The sequence below is a fragment of the Gymnoscopelus braueri genome (assembly GCF_963280865.1).
Source record: "Gymnoscopelus braueri genome assembly, chromosome: 22".
In the NCBI taxonomy this organism is placed as follows: domain Eukaryota; kingdom Metazoa; phylum Chordata; class Actinopteri; order Myctophiformes; family Myctophidae; genus Gymnoscopelus; species Gymnoscopelus braueri.
The window spans coordinates 19,685,820-19,708,690 of record NC_137624.1 but is presented as its reverse complement, the minus strand read 5'-3'; the positions used below and the strand labels follow the sequence as shown (position 1 = coordinate 19,708,690).

The following is a 22,871-nucleotide window of genomic DNA, read 5'->3' as shown; positions in this document are numbered from 1 at the left end:
CTGAGCTGGCGGAGACCTGTGCTCTGAGGAGCACTTTCTCTAGTAGTACAGGTCATTGCTACCTTCAGCAACCTCAAGTTGTCAAATGTTTTACTTAAGTAAAAGTAGCAATTCTGCAATGTAGAAGTACTCTGTCACAAGTAAAAGTCCGGAATTCAACAATTACTTGAGTAAAAGTACAAAAGTATTGGTATCAAAATGTACTAAAAGAACCAAAAGTAAAAGTACTAAAATGTTTGAAAATAGCAGATCTACAAGCTCACAACGTGTTGCTTTAGCCCTGTGTATAAAATAGGGCTAAAGTGGTTGAAGTATGTTTTATGATTTAATCATTTATATCTGCAAAGTAACTAGTAACTAAAGTTTTCAAACAATTGTAGTGGAGTAAAAGTACAATATTTGTCTTTGAGATATAGTGGAGTAGAAGCAAAAGCATTGAAAATTAGAAATACTCCAGTAAAGTAAAAAAATACCTCAAAATTCTACTTAAGTACAGTAAGAGTAAATGTACTTAGTTACTTTACACCACTGCTTCTTCATGAGTACGAATCCTCTGGAGTCGGCCATACCAGCCCTGTGACACCATGCTGGGACCATTGTTAAATTCATACACAACATTGGCATGGACTGTAAACTTTTAAACTAATTTCTTTGGGAATGTTGTCTGATTACCCAGATAATAAATCACTTGATGATGATGGTGGTATATGGGTTGGCGATTTGTAACACACAGCCATAGAAATAATAACGTAGATGACAGAATCAATAGGCCTAACTAGAATTCAAGTATCATCTTGCTGTTGACAACACCAGTTGGGTGTTAGGTGGGTGTAAATCTGTCCCTTTTGAACACATGCAGGGATTAAAAGACCCTCGTTCTAGGCAACAAAGAAAAAAAAATCTGTTTCTGATAATATTGTAGGTGAGAAAAGAGTTATATACAAGTTTGTTATCAGAATTCAGGAGCTCGCATGCAGTAATATGCAGTAGTCTTCATTGGTGGAAAGTAACTAAGTACATTTACTTAAGTACTGTACTTAAGTAAACTTTTGAGGTATTTTGAGGTAGGTACTCAAAAAAGTTCCATTTCAAGTTTTCAAATGTATAAAAATCTTTTGAAAATAGCTGATCTACAAGCTCACAATGCGTCGCATCGCGACACATTGTGAGCTTGTAGATCGGCTATTTTCAAATGGCCAAAATGTAGATAGGGTTGAAGTGGTTTTGTAATAATAATCAAAATCTACAAAGTAACTGGTAACTAAAGGTTTCAAATAAATGTAGTGGAGTAAAAGTACAATATTTGGATCCAAGATGTAGTGGAGTAGAAGTAAAAGTATTGGAAATTAGAAATACTCAAGTAAAGTACAAATACCTTGAAATTGTGCTCAAGTACAGTACTTAAGTAAATGTACTTAGTTACTTTCCACCACTGAGTAATATGCTGTAGTCTTTCGTTGCACGCTGATGCTAGTAACCCTCAGGTAGTAAACAAGCACTGGACCTTGATTACGTCAATCATGGATTGTGCTGTTATCTTCCTTCTCTCTGTGGCGCAGATTTAATTTAGCTTAATCAGGTGATTCACTCACTTCATGTAAACAATATAGAAGACTTCTCCCATTGAAGGAATAGCAGACTGAAATATATAAAATGACAGGGAGACACCAGAGATGTGTCAGTGAGCTGGTTCCTGTTGATGAAGCTTCATAGCCTGTCTTTATACTTCCTCTGTCTCTCCAGACCTACATCAGGAATTCAACATGGAAACCAGGTAAGATACTGAGACCCATGTAGCCTATATAATGCCTTGAACAGTACAAAATAATATAATGCGTTATAATCTGCTCATAACATTGTAAGAGGACTCATAAATACTCATAATGCTTTATAACAATAATCATAACACATTATAAAAAATGTCATGTATCATCATATCATAATACTTTATAATTACTTGTCACTTACAGGCTTGTTTTTTTGGCCAGTATAATAGTGTATTATAATTGTCATAGCTATAATCCATTATAATAATTTCACAATGCATTATACTAATACATTGTTATAATGCCTTATAGTGTGACAGTCGGTGGCGTTCCTACGTACATGGAGCAGGCGGAATACTGGGACCGGAACCTGCTGCTGGACCTGGCCTGGGAGAAGCAGCAGATGAAGACGTTCACGGCGTGGTGCAACTCCCACCTGAGGAAGGCTGGCACGCAGATTGAAAACATCAAGGAGGACTTCAGAGATGGTCTTAAACTCATGCTACTGTTGGAGGTGATATCGGACGAACGGTTACCCAAACCTGAGCGAGGCAAAATGAGGGTCCACAAGATCAGCAATGTCAACAAAGCCCTGGACTTCATCGCTAGCAAGGGAGTCAAACTGGTCTCCATCGGAGCAGAGGAAATCGTGGACGGTAAGGCTAAGATGACCCTTGGAATGATCTGGACCATCATCCTACGTTTTGCCATCCAGGACATCTCTGTAGAACAGACCTCGGCCAAGGAGGGGCTGCTGTTGTGGTGCCAGAGAAAGACCGCTCCCTACAAGAATGTCAACGTGCGGAACTTCCACACCAGCTGGAAGGATGGCCTTACCTTCAACGCTCTGATCCACAGACACAGACCTGAGCTTATCGACTACGACAAGCTTAGAAAGGACGACCCGGTGACCAATCTGAACAATGCCTTCGAAGTGGCCGAGAAATACCTGGACATCCCCAAGATGTTGGACGCAGAAGACATCGTTGGCACGCTGAGGCCAGATGAAAAGGTCATTATGACCTATGTGTCGTGCTTCTATCATGCCTTCTCTGGCGCGCAGAAGGCCGAGACAGCGGCCAATTGCATCTGCAAAGTGCTTGCTGTCAACCAGGAGAATGAGCATCTGATGGAGGACTATGAGAAACTGGCCAGTGATCTGTTGGAGTGGATCCGTAGAACCATTCCCTGGCTGGAGAACCGGGCCCCCGAGATGACCATGGCCGAGATGCAGCAGAAACTGGAGTACTTCAGAGATTACCGCTGTGTCCATACGCCTCCCAAGGTCCAGGAGAAATGCCAGCTTGAGATCAACTTCAATACCCTGCAGACAAAACTTAGGCTCAGCAACAGGCCCGCTTTCATGCCTTCGGAAGGACGCATGGTGTCTGACATCAACAGTGCATGGCACACCCTGGCGGGACCAGTGAAGGGCTGCGAGGAGTGGCTCCTGAACGAGATCCGACGCCTGGAGAGACTCGACCACCTGGCAGAGAAGTTCCGCCAGAAGGCGACCATCCACGAGTCATGGACCGACGGTAAGGAGGCCATGCTCACCATGAAGGACTATGAGACGGCGTCCTTGTCAGAGGTGAAGGCGTTGCTACCGAAACACAAGGCCTTTGAGAGTGACCTGGCCGCTCATCAGGACAGAGGGGAGCAGATTTTTGCCATCGCACAGGAACTGAATGAGTTGGACTACTATGACTCTCCCGGTGTGATCGCTCGCTGTCAGAAGATCTGTGAACAGTGGGAATCGCTGGGGTCTCTCACCCAGAGCCGCAGGGAGTCACTGGAGAGGACAGAGAAGCAGCTGGAGTCGATAGATGAGCTGTACCTGGAGTATGCCAAGAGGGCAGCGCCCTTCAACAACTCAATGGAAGGTGCCATGGAGGACCTGCAGGACATGTTCATCGTCCACAACATTGAGGAGATCCAGGGTCTGATCACTGTTCATGAGCAGTTCAAATCCACCCTGCCTGATGCCAACAAGGAGCGGGAAGCCATCCAGGCCATCCAGGCTGAAGTACAGAAGATTGCCCAGTACAATGGCATCAAACTCTCGGGGACCAACCCCTACACCACCATCACACCTGAGAGCATCGACAACAAATGGGAGAAGGTGCAGCAGTTGGCGCCGCAGCGTGATCAGGCCCTACAGGAGGAGCTGTCCAAGCAGCAGTCCAACGACCATCTAAGACGCAAGTTCGCTACTCAGGCCAACATTGTCGGGCCCTGGATACAAACCAAGATGGAGGAGATTGGCAGGATATCCATTGAGATGAATGGGACCCTGGAGGACCAGCTGACCAACCTGAGGGAATACGAGCAGAGCATCATCGACTACAAGCCCAACATCGACCAGCTGGAAGGAGACCACCAGCTGATACAGGAAGCTCTCATCTTCGACAACAAATACACCGCCTACACCATGGCGCACCTGCGTGTGGGCTGGGAGCAGCTGCTCACCACCATTGCCAGAACCATCAACGAGATTGAGAACCAGATCCTAACCCGCGACGCCATCAGCCAAGAGCAGCTGCACGAATACCGCGCCTCCTTCAACCACTTTGACAAGGACCACAGCGGGGCCCTGATGGCTGAGGAGTTCAAGGCCTGCCTGATCAGTCTGGGCTACAATGGCTACAATGTAGAGAAAGACAAGGAGCAGGAGTTGGCTCGCATCATGGGCATTGTGGACCCAAACAACAGCGGGGCAGTGACCTTTCAGGCATTCATCCACTTCATGTCCAGAGAGACCACGGACACGGACACTGCTGACCAGGTCATCGCATCGTTCAAGATCCTGGCTGGAGATAAGAACTTCATCTTGCCGGAGGAATTGAGGAGGGAACTGCCTCCAGACCAGGCCGAGTACTGCATTGCCCGCATGGCCCCATACTCAGGGCCAGACACCATCGCCGGGGCACTCGACTACATGTCTTTCTCCACCGCCCTCTACGGAGAGAGTGACCTGTAGAGCAGAGGAGAGGAGGGCTGGAAGGATGGACAGATAAATAGATAGATAGGTGGATGGAGGAGAGGGAGGGAGGTAGAGAGGTCTGCTATGCTTAAGCTAATCTGATACTCATGCTATTTTTATTTTAATTTTTTTTATAATGTTTTTCTCTTGCCAGTGGGTTGAGGTGTTTAAATGAGATTTAGGGATGCAAATAGTGGGGGGTGGGTTGGGGAGGGACTGTTAGATTTGATGTCTGCTGGTGAGTTTTGTGTATTAGAACCCAGAGAGCTATATGATATGGGGGGGTGGGGTGGGGTAGGCGTCATTAGCTGAGCAGACCAGAGATAAATAAATACAAAACAAATGTCACATCTACACATAAGTTTCATGTTGCTGGATAAGCTGAACTCTGACCTATCTAACCTAGGCTCTTTTCCTGTTATTGTTTTTTCATCATAATTTTCATCATATTCATTTTTCTCCAGCAGGCAGGCTGTAGGCTTAGGGGTCTCGGCGCTGTACATACTTATTTTTCCAGTACAATGAATGACACAGGCAGAGTCCCAGTTTATTCAAAACTCATCAATCACAGGCTTTCCAGTAGTAGGACAAAATAGGCATTTATTAAAAAATAAGAAATTCAAAAGCCAACGATGGTAAAAGCAGAGAGTGCAGTTTCATCAGTAGATAGGTTTGAGTGTTTTTCTGAGTGTTTAAAGCAGCCATGGAAATGTTTTGAATACTGTCATATGGAGTCAAGTGGTAACCATTTCGCTGAGGAGAGTGTACCCAAATGCCTTCGTCTGTGTATATCACAACAGTTTACATTATAACTTTGACATCCATCAATATCTGCCTCTTGTCATATATATTATACCCGGGTGGTCATAAGGTGCTTATTTAAATGGACAAACTCTACATTTGTATCGTAGTGAAGACAGTAGAGACAAAGTTAGTCAATTTATTATATATCTGAAAGCACACGTCAAGGTTGGATTGGTTGAATGAAGGTTCTTGCGCTTCCTGTACTGAGAGGTTACCATAGTAATAATGGATGATTGGAAAATTGGAAAAGAATAAAAAATGTCTGATGGCTACAGCCCTGTCCCTCTCATCTTTCTCTCCTTACCTCTCCCTCTTGCTTGCTCTCCCGTCTCTTCGTCACTCAAAATTTTAGAGTCTAAAACCCTCATTCTCTGCCTCATGCAGAATTTACGAGGACATCTGAGGAGGAGACGGGGAGAGTCTTCATGAACATTCCTTTAGGCTATTTAGGGCCTATTAAATTAATTGATTAAAACAAGCAAAATTGTCGTTTACAAATCTATGCAATCATTTATCCAATATCACAGAGTTGTGGGAATAGCGGTGGGAAATGATCGCTTGAATCGATTATTTTTTTATTATTTTTACCCCTGACAAAATTGTCTAAAATGAAACAAGATAAAACGATCAAATAAAAGTTTGAAAGTGGGGGCTGAGAGATTGAACGAGAGAACTGGGAGGGACGGGGATGAAACTAAAAAGAAAAGACTTGGACCAAAAGCTTGTAGTTTCTTCCTGCGCGTTGGGAGAGAAATGAACTCTGGATTTGTGTCTGGAATTTCTTTCTTTTTTTTGTACTCTTTAATATCAAACCTTATCTGCTGTACAGGAAACTGCAACACCTTCTGTCTAATGATACGTGAGTTTCACAAGCACACAAAGTTTCCTTACAAAAAAAAAAAAAAGAAGCCTTATAGTGTGATTATATGTCACTATAACGGTCATTGGTTGTTTTAAATAAAGTAAAGAAACATTACATATATGCACCAAAGGTGTGATGCGACGCGTTGTGAGCTTGTAGATCTGCTATTTTCAAATATTAGTACCGTATTTTCCGCACTATAAGGCGCATCTGAGTATAAGGCGCACCTTCAATAAATGTATTATTTTCATATATAGGGCGCACCGCATTATAAGGCGCATCCGCACTATAAGGCGCACTGACGGTCTCTCTACTGTGTACGTTGGCCATTTTGCCAGTTCTTCAGGTGTCACTACGTTCTCAGCAGTGACTGGCATTTTCTTTTGGGTGAGAACTTCTGGAAGAACATGGAAGACATTGCTGTCCAAACCAGCTACCTCCAAACCAGTTAAGGAGTAGGCTGGAACAACGGTCTCTTGCCCCATAGTGCTCAACAAGAAGTTGGTTCTTCTGCCTGTAATATTCAGCTTCTGCATTAGATGTTCTGAGCAGAATGTGGCTGAGCTACCAGGATCTAAGAAGGCATAAGTGTGTATGATGTTTCCTTTTGCAGTTTTCACACTCACAGGTAAAATGGACAACACACACCGGTCCTTAACGGCCCCTGTATGTCCACATGTTTGCTGTGCAGTCGGTTGGTCATTAGATTGTTCCTCGAACTGGCTGGGGGTTGCCTTTTGATGTGAAGCACGGTGTGGTGTGTCTGACCACAAACCTTGCATGTGACGCGCCTTTCGCAATCACGGCTCATGTGACCAACACCTAAGCATGCAAAGCAAGCTCCCCTTTCCCTCAAAAAGTGTATTTTCTCCTTATGAGTCTTCTCCTTAAACTGTTTACAGTCCTCCAATGAGTGACTGCTAGCACAGCAAAGGCATTCAGCTTCCTTGATATTAACTGAACCTATTTTGTACTGATTTCCAAAATGTTCCTGTAGGAGACCCTTTGCCACTGCATAGCCACGCTCAGGATTTATATGCTGGCAGCTACACACCAATTCTTGTGGCTGTCCTTTTGTGAATTGCTCCAAATAATACAAAGCATCAGCTTCTGTTGCTTTTTCCTCCACTCCCTGCTCAAACGCTTTAATAAATGCCCTGTATTGGAGAGGGTCACCTTCAAATGGTGGAATATGACTCTTGGTGGCAGAGAGCTGGAATGCTGTTGCTGCACCAGAGCAGCGGTTATTTCATTTTGCCTTTCCATGATGGTAAGTAGGTTTGCAGTTTGATTTGGATTGATTTGAACATTATTTATTTGATGATTTGTTGATTGCCTTTCCTTGTTTATTTGAACAGTTGCTGATTGACCTTGCAAATGCAGTTGTGTTCCCATTTTGCTTTCCTGTTCCTTGTGGTTGTGGTTAGTAGCAGTGCTATGCCAATGGCCACGTTCCTTTGGTCTCACATCCACTTGTTTGTAGTGGTATTGACAGTTGTGTTAGTTTATTTTGTTGCATTGATTTTCCAGGCTGATATTCTTTTGCCATAGGATTTAATACCTTGACAGTTTCCTTTTTCCTTGTTTCCTTTTCCAAATAGGAATTCATTGCATTTGAAGGTGCATGAGAGGAACCTTTTATTCCAGAGGAGTGCAACACATTCAGCTTTGCAGTGGTTGCAGCCAATTCAGCATCCAACTCAAGCTGTTCTCTTTTTCTCCTTAGCCTTTGCTCCTGCTCCTCCAAAACATGCTTTTCTTTTAAAACTGCCGCACGGGCAACAAGTGCAGCTCTATCAGCCTCTGCTATTATCCTTGCAGAGGCTGTACTTGATCTACCACTTGTACCACTCCCTTTTGAATGTTTACTTGCAACGTTGGAAATACTATCATTTGGACCAATACCATCATCAAATAAATGAACACCACCTTCAGTTGTTGTACCATCATTTTCATTGCCTTCATGTGTTCCATCAATTTCATTTGCATTTTCAATTTCATCATTACAGTATGCTAACACTAAACCCCGTTGCCTACTGTATGCTATCACTTAACACCTTGTGTCTACTGTATGCTATCACTAACACCTTCTGTCTACTGTATGCTATCACTAACACCTTGTGTCTACTGTATGCTATCACTAACACCTTGTGTCTACTGTATGCTATCACTAAACACCTTGTGTCTACTGTATGCTATCACTAAACACCTTGTGTCTACTGTATGCTATCACTTAACACCTTGTGTCTACTGTATGCTATCATTAACACCTTGTGTCTACTGTATGCTATCACTAAACACCTTGTGTCTACTGTATGCTATCACTACTGCCGGCCACAACCTGTGCCTTGCTGGCAACAGCATCCATGTGCATTCTGACTGTTGACTGCGATGGGGGATGGGTGAATGTTCATGTGAGCGTTGGGTCTGTGTGTGTGTGTGTGTGTGTGTGTGTGTGTGTGTGTGTGTGTGTGTGTGTGTGTGTGTGTGTGTGTGTGTGTGTGTGTGTGTGTGTGTGTGTGTGTGTGCGTGCGTGCGTGCGTGCGTGCGTGAGTGTGAGCGCACGCACGCAAACACATGCATGTGAGTGCGTGCACACGCACACACATGCATGTTAGTGAACTCTCCATGGTAACCTTTGAAGAACGGCAGACGTCATACATCACCGGTTTTCTGTTCACATACGAGTAGAAAAGAGGAGGGAGGGAGGGAGAGAGGCAGGGAGGGCGGAGAGAAGGATGAGAGTAGCAAAGTGGGGGTGCGATAGAGAAGATAGCTAGTTCTACTTAATACCCTGGATGAGTGTCTTCACCGGATCGCTGATTTCCGGCGACAATGAAGCAGGGGTCAATTCTCTCCTATCAATATTGTCGAACAGTTAGATTTCTCATCAACATGACAGGACCGAACAAGACGGATCGCTCTAAGACTAGATTAGCCCCCTTCCTATCACTATGTCTGCTATTATAAAAATAACAGATATACAAGCTCACAGCGCGTCACTTCGTGCCGCGGTGCGATCTTGTACATCTGCTATTTTTCAACATTTTTGAAAAATGTTGTTAAGAAATCTTGGAACAAATTGAATAATTTTGAATTATTTAACACAAATCTTCTATTCTGGGGGGGTCCCTGGCACAAAACATTTTCAGATGGGTGTCCACGGCCAAATATATATACATTTGGGGGTCCTTGACACGAAAAAGTTTGAGAACCACTTATTTAGAAGACATTTGTAGATTAGGTTTTAATGGCTTAATGCAGGGGTGGGCAACTTTGATGATGGAGAGGGCCACTATATATTTCAACCCTCACCCCAGTGGACCACATTGCATATACTGTCGGGCAGACACCTCTTATCTCCGCATTTTTTTTCCCCGCCATTCTGTCACAGAAAAGTAGCAAAAATAGCCGATCTACATATTTTGAATTGGAATCCAGATTTTGTTTTTGCTATTTTTGAATTGGAATCCTGAAAAGCAACATTTTTATTTTATTTCAAATTCATTTAGTTATACTTACAGTATGTTAACTTTATGAACTTAAATACAAATACATTTGACGTAAAGAAGACAATAGAATTGTAATACTAGTCATTTAAGCTACTAATATAGACTGAAGTAATTAAAGCGGGTCATGTTTGGAATTGTAACAGCTGAAATCAATAATATATCAGCATTCCGATATTAACCTGCGGGCCGCATTAAGTGAAGGTGGGGGCCGCATGTGGCCCCTGGGCCGCCAGTTGCCCATGTATGGCTTAATGCATATCAAACTGCAGGCGTCCTTGAGATGAACAGAGAAAAGGTCACTGTGGTACGGTGTACTGACCGACTTCGACGACTCCAGGGACCCAGAGGAGAGGGTGTCCCGACTGCTGCGACTCTTGGAGCTGAGGTGCGGCGAGGAGGACGGCGAGTCGTCGATGTACGGCAGGATGTCGTGGTGCCTCCTCTGCTCCTCCGCACGCTCCACATCGTACCCATAGCTGGGAGGAGGCGTTCCCGCAAAATGGCCGTCTGCCGAACAGAAAGAGGACAATGTCAGCCAGGAATCCTGTGAGTGTTTTGTTTCTTTTTCGTCTTTTTAAAGATTTGTAAGGCATCTTACTTTAGTGGAGAGTAGAGAGACGATTGGGCTCATGATGTCATGAACAGTGTTACATGTACAATCATGTTAAAGGTCGACTTCACCCATTTTCAACCTATCTTCACATAATTGGTCCTCACTAATGCTCATGATAAAACGTACTATTTCTTTAAACTCGGTCTGTGTCTCATAGGAGGGCTGTGGACACTTCAGAAACCCGTCATCATCGTTAGGCAGGTTTTTTTTTTTCAAACAAGATTTAAAAAAATATATTTGGATTTTCCATTATAGCACCCTAACTTCACAGGAATAGAAAGCCTGCAGTTTCTATTAGCTTGGATTCCCCATCGATGATGTCACTGGTAGGCGGGTTTCTGTACACAGCCGTCCTCTGAGACACAGAGCGAGTAGACAAAAATGGTACCATATTATAATGAGCATTAGTGAGGAATGATTGTATGAAGATAGGTTGAAAATGGGTGCAGTCATCCTTTAACATTTAAAAAAATATGCTTTGTCCAAAAGATTTTTGTTTATTAGTTAGAGGGCAGTAGAGAGTCATAAGAGAGAGAGAGAGAGAGAGAGAGAGAGAGAGAGAGAGAGAGAGAGAGAGAGAGAGAGAGAGAGAGAGAGAGAGAGAGAGAGAGAGAGAGAGAGAGAGAGAGAGAGAGACTTGGCAAGAAGTTCAATGAACTGGATTCATACCAGTGAAATTCTACGTGGTATAAGAATGTTGAGCCACCAATATTATTTCTGAGTGAAGATAGAGTGGGAGAGGTCAAATACTAGAAACTGAAGCTTTTAAAGCTTGACCTTAGGTCTCAAACCAACACAGTAGATGTACACAAATGGTCTGAGGTTTAGCACACAAATCCACTAAAACCACTGGGGGGAAACCCGAGTCGTTAAAGTGCACAGACGTATTTCATGATGTCACACTGTTTGGCTAGTTCATAACACATTGTTGGCTTGTCAATGTTCAAGACAGGCCTCCTTGTGATTCCAGTAAAAAAACATTTTGGTGGAATAGGATCATTGTCCGGAGGCAAACTTCAAAGCAACAACATGGTGGGAATAATACAATCATTGGTTCGGGGAAAGTGGTGTGACATGGCTTAGAGGAAGACATATATTTCTAAATGTCAAATGAGAACTCTCGGTGGAATCTACGCCCCCTTTCTCTCCTACATTTAAACAGTCCTCCTTCTCAAAAAGCTGGCTGGCTGAACTCCACTGGCGCTGACTAAGATTAGAAGGATGTTGCTCTTCTTACTCACACACACACACACAAGCACCCGTACGCCCACGCACACACACAAACGTGCGCGCAAACGTGTGCACGCAGAATGCTCTCCGGTTGACACCAAACAATCAGCATTCTGTCTGCACCCCTATGAGCCCGGTATGCTCCCACACACAGTGGTGGGAAAAGTACTCAAAATGTTTTACTTAAGTAAAAGTATCAATACTGCAATGTAGAAGTACTCTGCTACAAGTAAAAGTCCGGAATTCAAAATTTACTTAAGTAAAAGTACAAAAGTATTGGTATCAAAATGTACTTAAAGTACCAAAAGTAAAAGTACTAAAATGTTTGAAAATAGCTGATCTACAAGCTCACAGCGCGACGCGTTGTGAGCTTGTAGATCGGCTATTTTCAAATAGCCTAGGTATAAAATAGGGATAAAGTGGTTAATGTATGTTTTATAACGTAATAATTTATATCTGCAAAGTAACTAGTAACTAAAGTTTTCAAATAATTGTAGTGGAGTAAAAGTACAATATGTTTCTCTTAGATATAGTGGAGTAGAAGTAAAAGTATTGGAAAGTGGAAATACTCAAGTAAAGTACAAATGCCTCAAAATTGTGCTTAAGTAAATGTACTTAGTTACTTTCCACCACTGCTCCCACACAAGGGTTAGTGGTCAAGACACCTCCCCCACACACACACACACACACACACACACACACACACACACACACACACACACACACACACACACACACACACACACACACACACACACACACACACACACACACACACACACACACACACACACACACACACACGTCAATGAGTCCACTGTCTGTCTGTATAGCATCTCTCTGCAAATCTACTGTAAATCCAAATGTGTCGGGAAATTGCTTAATAATGTAAGAATTAACCACTTGAACCCTAGCGACCCAATTCTGTGGGTAACATTCACTGAAAATAGCCTATTATACGAGTTAGTTATAGGCTATTTTCAGCTTATTTTTGGTGTAGATGGAAAAAAGAGCTGACCAAGTACAGAGCCGAGCTCTTTTATACTGCACTATAAAACCGACCCTACAGTGTAGTGCAGTGGTTCCCACACTTTTTAGCCCCAGACCCAAAAGAGAAATTCGATGTCTCCCCGGGACCCCAAACTAGTGAAAATAGCAAATCTACAAGCTGCTTGGCAAGAAGCTCACGACGCGTTGCGGAGCAACGCATGGTGAGCTTGGAAATCGCTTATTTCACTTCCGCTTAAAAGTTACATTAGTGGAATTTATGGAATTTAATTACATTTTAATACGTTTTATTCATTCTTTTCAATGTATGTACTATTTTTTTTACGCGACCCACAATGTTTGGGAAACAGTGGTGTAGTGCAGGGCCTAACTGACCTACAAGCCTGTCCACTGGTCCATTCCAGCCAACTAACTGCCATGTGTATGAGTGGTGCCCCGCATGTCTGATTCAGTCAACTGTCTTGCATGATGCCAGAGCGATCCACACAGGAGGTCTGTGTGTGTGTGTGTGTGTGTGTGTGTGTGTGTGTGTGTGTGTGTGTGTGTGTGTGTGTGTGTGTGTGTGTGTGTGTGTGTGTGAGAGAGAGAGACACATACAAACACGCACGCATGCACGCACACACACACACACACATGCATGCGTACATTCACACGCATATGTGTACGCATACGGTCGAGGCAGAAGGCCGCCACCCTAGAGCCTAGGGTCTGCCTGACGTTTCTTCCAGTTAAGAGGGAGTTTTTCATTGCCACTGTCGCAAAATTGCTTGCTCAGGGTGGGATGTCGGGTCTCTTCTCTATGTAACCCCTGGGTAATTTCCCCAGCGTTAATATGTGCCTACTTCAAACCTTAGAATTAGACAGTCAATGTACTAAGTCACCAGGTCTGTAAAAGCTAGTACCTCTTTAAGAGATCAGTCTAACTTGTGTGTTCCTGTTAACTACCTCTGATTGGTCCTTATGATGGTCCATGACTTTCAAAGGATATGATTGGTTGGGGGGCGGGACGAGCTGGGAGGTGTGTGTGCTTAACCAGAGTTTGGAGAGAAAAGTTTGGTGTGTGTCTGAGGAACGCACATTTTGTGTATAGAAAACAGGTGAATTACGTGCGAACAGTAACACATAGTGTTTAAGTTTGAATGAGAAGTTTCAACTGTATTGACAGTGATTCATTTGTGTACTGTTTTGGAGTAAAGTAGAGTCCTGTTTTAACGTTACTGCAGTAAGCAGGCGTCTAGAGTTCGACTGTTTGTTAGCCTCATGCTAGCGGCGCTAACGTTGAGTGGAGCAGCAACAACGTGAACGTATTGGACTAACAAAAGACTTTTGGACACTGTGTTCGGTCGGGAGACATAGACTCGTCTTCTGAGAACCAGTTATAGCACCCTGCGACCAGGAAAGCTGGGTGCACCTCTGGCGTCGTGGGAAAGACCAGTCATCTTGTCAACTGAAACTTGCGGTGTATGGAACGGCCGTAATAGACACTGAACGTTTATCATATCGTGGGGTGAGTTAACCCATTGACTCTCGGCTCACGTGAGTGAAGAGGCTTCTCCACTCTGGTCGCACACCAGCGTCAATCAGGCCTGCAACAGGGTTATTTTGTTAATGTTTATGCCGGCTTTTATTTTGTTTATTTCATAAGTGGGCCCACTACTGTACAAGGTATTTTGGTGTTTGTGTATAGTAAGTTCATTTGCATCCTTTCTAAGAATAGGAGGTATATTTCTAAAAAGGGTATTTTCATAATACTTTTAAAAGTGCATCTTTACATCTAAGTGCTCTAAGTTTACATGTTTTGATGGTTTATTGCCACAGCACAATTTCATAGTTATTTCCTGCCTTTTTTATGTTTGCACTATTTCCTGGAGGTAACAAACAGAGGTGTTACTTGGTTTATTCTGTTCATTGGGTTTCCTAATAGGGACAGTTAGGGACAGAGGTATCCACTTAAGTGGTCATTTAACTACAAGGGGCGGTTGTGTTGGAAGAGAACCATACAAGGGCTGTGTTAACCCTTGCATGGGACACATTTAAGGTGTACTGACCAGTATTATATTTTATTATTGCTTAAGGTGAATAAATACACACTTATACAACCTACCTTGTGGTCCTTTAAAAGCAGAATTAAAGTGAGGGGTTTAATGTGTTATTCTCAAGGGTAAAATAATAGTCACATTCTATAATCAATACTATAAGTTTATAGTTGCATGTTTAAGAGTTACAATTCAGAACTCAGGCACTGTCTGTTAAGGTCATCAGCACCGAGGCAGCGTTACATAAATGGAGGCACTGCTGAGATAATTGATTTATTCTGTGACTTGCATTTTAACAGTACCCCAGAAATAAGTTAAAAAGTAAACTGTCCCCATCTTTATTCAAAATGGCCCGCCCCGTAGACCCCCAGTTAATCACAGAATTAGTTGCTTGGTGCAACGAAGTTGGAATAAATCCAGCTTATTCCCTTGCTTTAAGTGGCATGCCAAAAGACACGGACATTGCCGATGTTGAGAGCACGGCTGAAACTGTCAAAGCTTTTGGAAGAGTACGAGTAAGAGCCAATAAGTTCATATCTCAGCTGGACAGTGAAGTGATGTTATGCGAATGTCGCTGCCTTGTTGACCCTGCAGTGGCTCCCCTTGAATTGACTCCCCTGGCTGGTGGAGCTGCCTGGAAGGTAACAATAGTACCAACTGGCCCAGCCCAAGAGGATGAGTTCACAAGCAAACTAAGAAAACTACTGGAAACCGAAGGCAAGACATTTGATGATGTTCAAGCTCTTCTCCCTCAGGGACCCCCACCCCAGCAAGAGGATTCACCAGCCTCTATTATTCGAGCTGTTGGAGACTTGCTGGCCAAAACTATGCGTCCTACACCAGATAACAATGCGTTCAGGCGCTTGCGGGTCTACTCGGGTGTAGTCCCCACACCAGCCGGCGAAGAGTCTCATGATAACTGGCTGGAGCAAGCCAAGCTGATGACAGAGGAATGTGACTGCTCGGATAAAGAAAAACGCAAACGAATAGTGGAGAGCTTGAAAGGCCCGGCCCTAGAGATTGTTCAAGCAGTAAGGTACAATGACCCTGGAGCTGGTGCTGAAGAGTATTTGGACGCGTTAGAGAATGCATTTGGGACCTCAGAAACAGGTGAAGACCTCTATTTCACCTTTAGGTCCATGAGGCAAAGACCTGTAGAGAGACTTTCAGAATTCCTGAGAAGGTTGGAGAACCAGCTCACTAAAGTTGTACAGAAAGGTGGCCTAGCTCGCAGCCAGCGGGACCGTGCAAGGCTGGAGCAGCTCCTCCGAGGTGCTGTTGAATCAGACATCATGCTCCTCAAGTTGCGGCTTAGGGAACGGAAAGGCAACCCTCCCACATTCATGCAACTGTTGAACGAAATTCGTGGGGAGGAAGACCATGAGGCTGCTCGTCAAAGTTTGAACTCTACGGTACGCCAGGTTCGTGCATCTGATGGCGCTAAAGTTAAGCCATCTGAGATGGATGACATGAAAAGTCAAATAAAAGAACTTCAGTCGTTAGTTTTACAGCTGACAGTGGGAGGACAGGAGTCCCCCAATCTAAGCACGGAACCTACTACAACCAAGAGAAGCAGGGAGGCTGAGCATCAAGATGATTCTGAGGTTGAAGCATTGAGAAGGCAGGTAACAAGCCTGCAGAGCCAAATAAGTGTACTGACAGTAACCAACAGCACAATGGCTACACCTAATGAAGGAAGAACAAAGAGCTACCGGTTTGACAAAGCTGCACCTAAAGAAGGACCCAAATCGCCTAGGGGAGGAGAGGCGTTTTACTGCTACCGATGTGGAGAGGAGGGTCACATAGCCACAAACTGTGGCGCTCCAGAGAATCCCCAAAAGGTGATCAGGAAACTGCTACAATCAATGCAAAGGCTCAAACACAACCAGAAAGGATCTGCAACCGAAAAAGAGAGCAGTGGATCTGTCAAAAAGAGCAACCTTGAGGCCCCGGGAACAGCCAGTTTCCCCCCTGGTCTAGTAGGCGAGTCCTCACTTGGAACTGTGCAAATTGAGGGACATCAGTGCACTGCTCTGATGGACAGTGGCTCCACCGTCTCTATAATCTTTGAGGGTTGGCATGCACAACACCTGTCACACATTCCCATTCACCCTATTTCCAACTTGGGCCTGTGGGGCCTGAGCCAGTCAAGCTACCCATACAGAGGCTTTGTGGCAGTGGAGGTGGTTTTTCTCGATGATGATGTCCAGAGTGCCCCAAAACTAGTGTTGGCATTGGTGTGCCCTGAAGCCAATGGACCTGAACAGGTTCCTGTCATTATTGGAACCAATGCCAGGTCATACACACACGAGCCTAAAGTCATGCACGCTGCCGCCAGAGGAGAGACAGCACAGACATGGCGCGTGAGTGCACACGCACCTGACGACCCAGTGGCCGTAATAAAGTGGGCAGGCCCAGGTCCACTTACCATTTCCCCTGGAACTGAACGCCATGCTATGTGCAGAGTGACTACCAAAGTGTCACTTCGGGGCAATGTTCTCCTGATAGAGACCCCCTTTAGCGGCGCACTCCCAGCTGGAGTGTTAATGCCCCCATGTGTCCTGCTACCCTGTGAGATGGATGTGAACCGTTTCTCAGTGGTCCTGAGGAATGAATCCTTGAAGTCAAAGTCCCTTCCAAAGGGAACAGTCATTGCCCATGTTCACAAAGCTGACATAGCCACAGAAGTCAAACTAGACAAAACCCCTCTGCCATTCATTGACCCCACACTCTTTAATTTTGGTAGCTCCCCTATTCCGGCAATGTGGAAAGAGAGGTTGGCAGACAAGCTGTCCGAAAGACCTGGAGTTTTCTCACTGGAGGAGTGGGATGTCGGGTTGGCCAAAGAGGTTGAGCATAATATTCGGCTTAGTGACTCTCGTCCGTTCCGAGAGCGTGTCCGCCGCCTGGCACCAGCCGAAATTGACGATGTCCGCCGACATCTGCAGGAGCTCCTCGCCACTGGCATCATCAAAGAGTCGCGCAGCCCCTATGCCTCCCCCATAGTAATAGCCCGAAAGAAAAATGGCAAGATCCGAATGTGCATTGATTATCGCACTCTCAATTCCCGTACCATACCTGACCAATACACTCTACCTCGAATTGATGACGCCTTAGCATGTCTCACAGGTTGCAAATGGTTCTCTGTGCTGGACCTCCGTAGTGGATACTATCAAATCGCCATGTCAGAAGAAGACAAAGAGAAAACGGCATTCATATGTCCACTCGGATTCTACCAGTTCGAGCGCATGCCTCAAGGCATAACCGGAGCCCCCGCCACTTTCCAGAGGCTCATGGAAAGGGCGGTGGGGGACATGAACCTTCTGCAGTGTCTCGTCTACCTCGATGACATAATCGTGTTTGGACGAACATTAGAGGAACACGAAGAGCGCCTGTTAAAGGTCCTTGACCGCTTGGAAGAGTATGGCCTCAAGCTTTCAATTGACAAATGTCAGTTTTGCCAACCCCAAGTAAAATATGTGGGACACATAGTGTCTGAAGCCGGAATAGCCACCGACCCAGATAAAGTAGCAGCGGTGGCGCAGTGGAAGCCGCCTACCAACCTTAAGAGTTTACAATCCTATCTGGGGTTCTGTGGCTACTACAGAAAGTTCATAGAGGGATACTCCTCTATAGTCCGCCCACTAACCGAATTGACTAAAGGCTATCCACCAGTGCAGCGGGGAAGGAAAGCATCTAAAGCCAAGTCTGAATACTTCCAGGTTTCTGAGCCGTTTGGAAAGCGCTGGACACCTGCCTGCACTGAAGCTTTCCAAAAGATAATGCATAGCCTTACTCATGCCCCAGTACTTGCCTTTGCAGACCCCTACAAACCCTACGTCCTCCACATCGATGCCAGCTTGGATGGTCTTGGGGCTGTTCTGAACCAAGAATACCCGGAGGGGTTACGACCCGTAGCTTTCGCCAGCCGGAAGCTAAGCCAAGCTGAACGCAACTACCCTATACACCAACTAGAGTTTCTCTCCTTAAAGTGGGCAGTTGTGGATAAATTTCACGACTACCTTTATGGGGCCAGATTCAGTGTGAGAACGGACAACAACCCGGTCACATATGTACTGTCTTCAGCAAAGTTAAATGCTGCTGGGCATCGGTGGTTGGCAGCTCTCACCACTTATGATTTCGACATTATCTACAAGCCTGGCCGAGACAACGTGGATGCTGATTGGCTGTCCAGAAATGCCATGGACACTGAAGAAGGCTGGAAGCACATACCATTGGCTGGTGTCAAAGCCATTTGTCGGCAGACACGCATCTCTCATTCTCCAAAGTATCCCAACCGGCTGATAGATCAGCTTGGAGCTCCGCCAGATGCTATTCCGGAGGCTTACGCCTTTCCCACCCAGTTGGTGCTAAGTCCTCTGGAGCTCCTGAGTCAGGACCAACTACGAAAAGCCCAGGATCTAGATCCTGTCATTGGCGTGGCCAAACAGGGCTTAAAGAATGGAACATGGCCTCCAACCACAAGAAGTAAAGATCCAGATGCTTCGCTATTGGCCCGGGAAGCGCCCAAACTGGTAGTGAAAAGTGGACTGTTGTACAGAAGGATCATGAGACCATCTGGAATTGAAGCACTGCAGTTTGTCCTACCAAGTGACTACAGACTCACTGTTCTAAAGTCACTGCATGACGATGCAGGTCATCTTGGAGTGGAGAGGATCACTGCCCTTACAAAAGACAGATTCTATTGGCCCAGAATGGCTGCAGACATCGTGCAGTACATAAAGACTTGTGGCAGATGTGTGGCCCGTAAGACGCTGCCTCACAAGGCGGCAACCTTGCACCAGATTACCAGCAGTGGCCCTATGGACTTGGTTTGTATGGACTTCCTGTCCATTGAGCCAGATTCAAGAGGAACTGCGAATGTCTTAGTGGTTACCGACCACTTCACGCGATACGCTCAAGCCTTCACCACAAAGGATCAACGGGCCTCGACCGTAGCCAAGGTCTTGGTGGAGAAGTTCTTTGTACACTATGGCCTGCCTGCCCGCATTCACTCCGACCAGGGGCGCGACTTTGAGAGCCGCCTTATCAAGGAGCTCCTAGGAATGTTGGGCATAAAGAAGTCAAGAACATCCCCTTATCATCCACAAGGTGACCCGCAACCAGAGCGGTTTAACCGCACCCTTCTTTCTATGCTGGGAACCCTCAACCCTGCACAGAAACAGAAGTGGAGCCAGCACGTGAGCTTGCTTGTACATGCGTACAACTGCAGCCGTAATGACGCCACTGGTTACTCGCCCTACTACTTAATGTTTGGCCGAGAGGCAAGGCTTCCAGTTGACGTGTGTTTCGGGACGTCACCAGATGGCGAAGATGAAACCACCTACCTGCAGTATGTGGAGCAGATGAGAGCTGAATTGAAGCATGCTTATCAACTGGCAGTTGATGCCGCTAACCAATTACACAACCGGAATAAGAGACGTTATGATGCCAGTGTGAGAAACCAGGTTCTAGAGAAAGGAGACCGAGTTCTCACTCGGGCCCTAGGACTGACGGGGAAGCATAAACTGAGTGATCGATGGTTTTCAATCCCGTATGTCATCATTGAGAAGCTCCCTAACATACCAGTGTACCGGGTAAAACCTGAGAGCGGAAGATGCATTGTGAAAACCCTTCACCGTGACCATCTCCTCCCTATAGGATGTCTGGTCAGGCTCTCAAATGGTCCAGAAGAGACCAATGTACCTCGTCGACCAGCCACCCGAGCAGTCCCAGAAGTGGACACGCAAGAGGATGAAAAAGAAGAAGAGGAAGCAGAACAATCTGAAGGGTCAGATTCTGAAGATGAGCGTTCTGTATACGTACCTAATTACACAAAAAGTGTCTCTGAGACACTAAAGCCCTTGGAGCAACGACTGAGTCGAGCCTTACATCAGAACAATGTTCCTCACGTTCCGGACGAAGTTCTAGATGCGTCAGACAGCGAGTCTGACCAACTTCATACAGACGAAGAGGAGATCGCGAATGTGGCACAACTAGAGGACCCTGTACGGGTCGCAGGACTTGAAGGGGAAGACGTGACAGACGTCTGCACTGAAAGATTGGCCGATGGCGCTACAGAAGTCCTCTCTGCCCCACGTCCTAAGAGGGAGGTGAAGCCAGTCACTCGACTAACCTACGATGCCCCTGGCCATTCTGTCGACCAGCCAGTGGTCGTGGTACACCGGGGAATGAGGATATTCATCAGCAGAAACACAGACACTTCCCTTTTCATATGCCCTGCCCTTTTCCAAGCCCCAAGTCCATACTCCCCACCCATGGCCACCTATACCTGTCTGAAGTATTTGTTAAGTTAAAGTCTGATGGGGACATTCAGACGTTTAGAAGGGGGAGCCTGTAACCCCTGGGTAATTTCCCCAGCGTTAATATGTGCCTACTTCAAACCTTAGAATTAGACAGTCAATGTACTAAGTCACCAGGTCTGTAAAAGCTAGTACCTCTTTAAGAGATCAGTCTAACTTGTGTGTTCCTGTTAACTACCTCTGATTGGTCCTTATGATGGTCCATGACTTTCAAAGGATATGATTGGTTGGGGGGCGGGACGAGCTGGGAGGTGTGTGTGCTTAACCAGAGTTTGGAGAGAAAAGTTTGGTGTGTGTCTGAGGAACGCACATTTTGTGTATAGAAAACAGGTGAATTACGTGCGAACAGTAACACATAGTGTTTAAGTTTGAATGAGAAGTTTCAACTGTATTGACAGTGATTCATTTGTGTACTGTTTTGGATGTCCTTAAGACATGTGCAGACCAGTTGGCGGGTGTCTTCGCTGACATCTTTAACCTCTCCCTCTCCCTGGCTGTGGTCCCTGCAGGGTTCAAAATGTCAACCATTGTGCCCATTCCCAAAAAGGCCAAAGTGACATGCCTGAACGACTGGAGACCTGTTGCTCTCACCCCGATCGTCAGCAAGTGTTTCGAGAAACTGGTGAGGGAATACATCAGCTCCACGCTACCTGCCTCGCTGGATCCGTGGCAGTATGCATACCGCAAAAACAGATCCACCGACGACGCTATTGCCATGGCTCTCCACACCGTCCTCTCGCACATGGACAACAAGCTGCTGAAGGACAAATATGTACGTATGCTGTTCGTGGACTACAGCTCAGCATTCAACACCATTGTCCCAGCAATACTTGACAAAAAGCTCAGACACCTAGGGCTACACCCAAGCATGTGCGACTGGATACAGGACTTCTTGTCCAACCGACATCAGGTGGTGAGAATGGGCAGCATCACATCCGACCCCCTGACCCTCAACACCGGAGCACCCCAGGGATGCGTGCTGAGCCCTCTCCTCTACTCCCTGTACACGTATGACTGCATAGCCACACATGTCTCCAACACCATCATAAAGTACGCGGACGACACGACAGTGATAGGCCGAATCGTCAACAACGACGAGTCTGACTACAGAGAGGAGATCAAATCACTGGCACACTGGTGCCGTGAGAACAACCTCTCTCTTAACGTCGACAAGACCAAAGAACTGATCGTGGACTTCAGGAGGCCGCGGAGAGACCATGCGCCCATCCTCATCGACGGTGCTGCAGTGGAAAGGGTCAGCGAGTTCAAGTTCCTCGGAGTACACATCGAGGAGGACCTCAAATGGGAGACGCACTCCACACACGTGAGGAAAAAGGCTCAGCAGCGACTGTACTGGCTCCGCCGCCTGAAGAAGCTCGGAGTAGGACGTCGCATCCTCAGGCTGTACTACAACAGTTCTGTCGAAGGCATCCTAACAGGCTGTGTCACGGCCTGGTACGGGAACTGCACTGCCCGAGAAAAGGTCAGCCTACAACGAGTAGTGCGATCGGCAGAGCGGATAATGGGAATCGAGCTCCCAGCGCTCCAGGAACTGTACAAAAAGCGGTGCGTGGTCAAAGCCAAGCGCATCATCAAGGACAAGCACCACCCAAGTCATAGACTGTTCAACCCCCTACAACGACCGCGACCGGGCAAGGGGCTCTACCGCAGTATCAAGAGTTCCACCACCAGATTTTGGTGTAGTTTCAATCCAGCCGCTGTCAGAATGCTGAA

The 22,871-nt window shown here is 45.7% G+C and overlaps 2 protein-coding genes across 2 annotated transcripts in view; one reads left to right on the top strand and one right to left on the bottom strand.

Moving 5' to 3' along the window:
- LOC308077914 (breakpoint cluster region protein-like) overlaps positions 1 to 22,871 on the bottom strand; it is a 155,635-nt gene that overhangs the window by 74,198 nt on the left and 58,566 nt on the right. The window contains exon 3 of the mRNA XM_080418912.1: positions 10,247 to 10,434. Coding sequence (XP_080275038.1) covers positions 10,247 to 10,434 — 188 coding nt within the window. The remainder of the gene's footprint in view (positions 1 to 10,246; positions 10,435 to 22,871) is intronic.
- Positions 2,086 to 4,835, top strand: LOC308077915 (alpha-actinin-4-like). The gene has a single exon (XM_080418913.1). It carries the CDS (start codon positions 2,107 to 2,109, stop codon positions 4,744 to 4,746), a length of 2,640 nt encoding a protein of 879 aa, XP_080275039.1. The 5' UTR covers positions 2,086 to 2,106; the 3' UTR covers positions 4,747 to 4,835.

What these genes read in the sequence shown, in the direction of transcription:
- LOC308077915 (XM_080418913.1), top strand. Translation starts at nt 2,107, where the DNA reads ATGGAGCAGGCGGAATACTGGGACCGGAACCTGCTGCTGGACCTGGCC.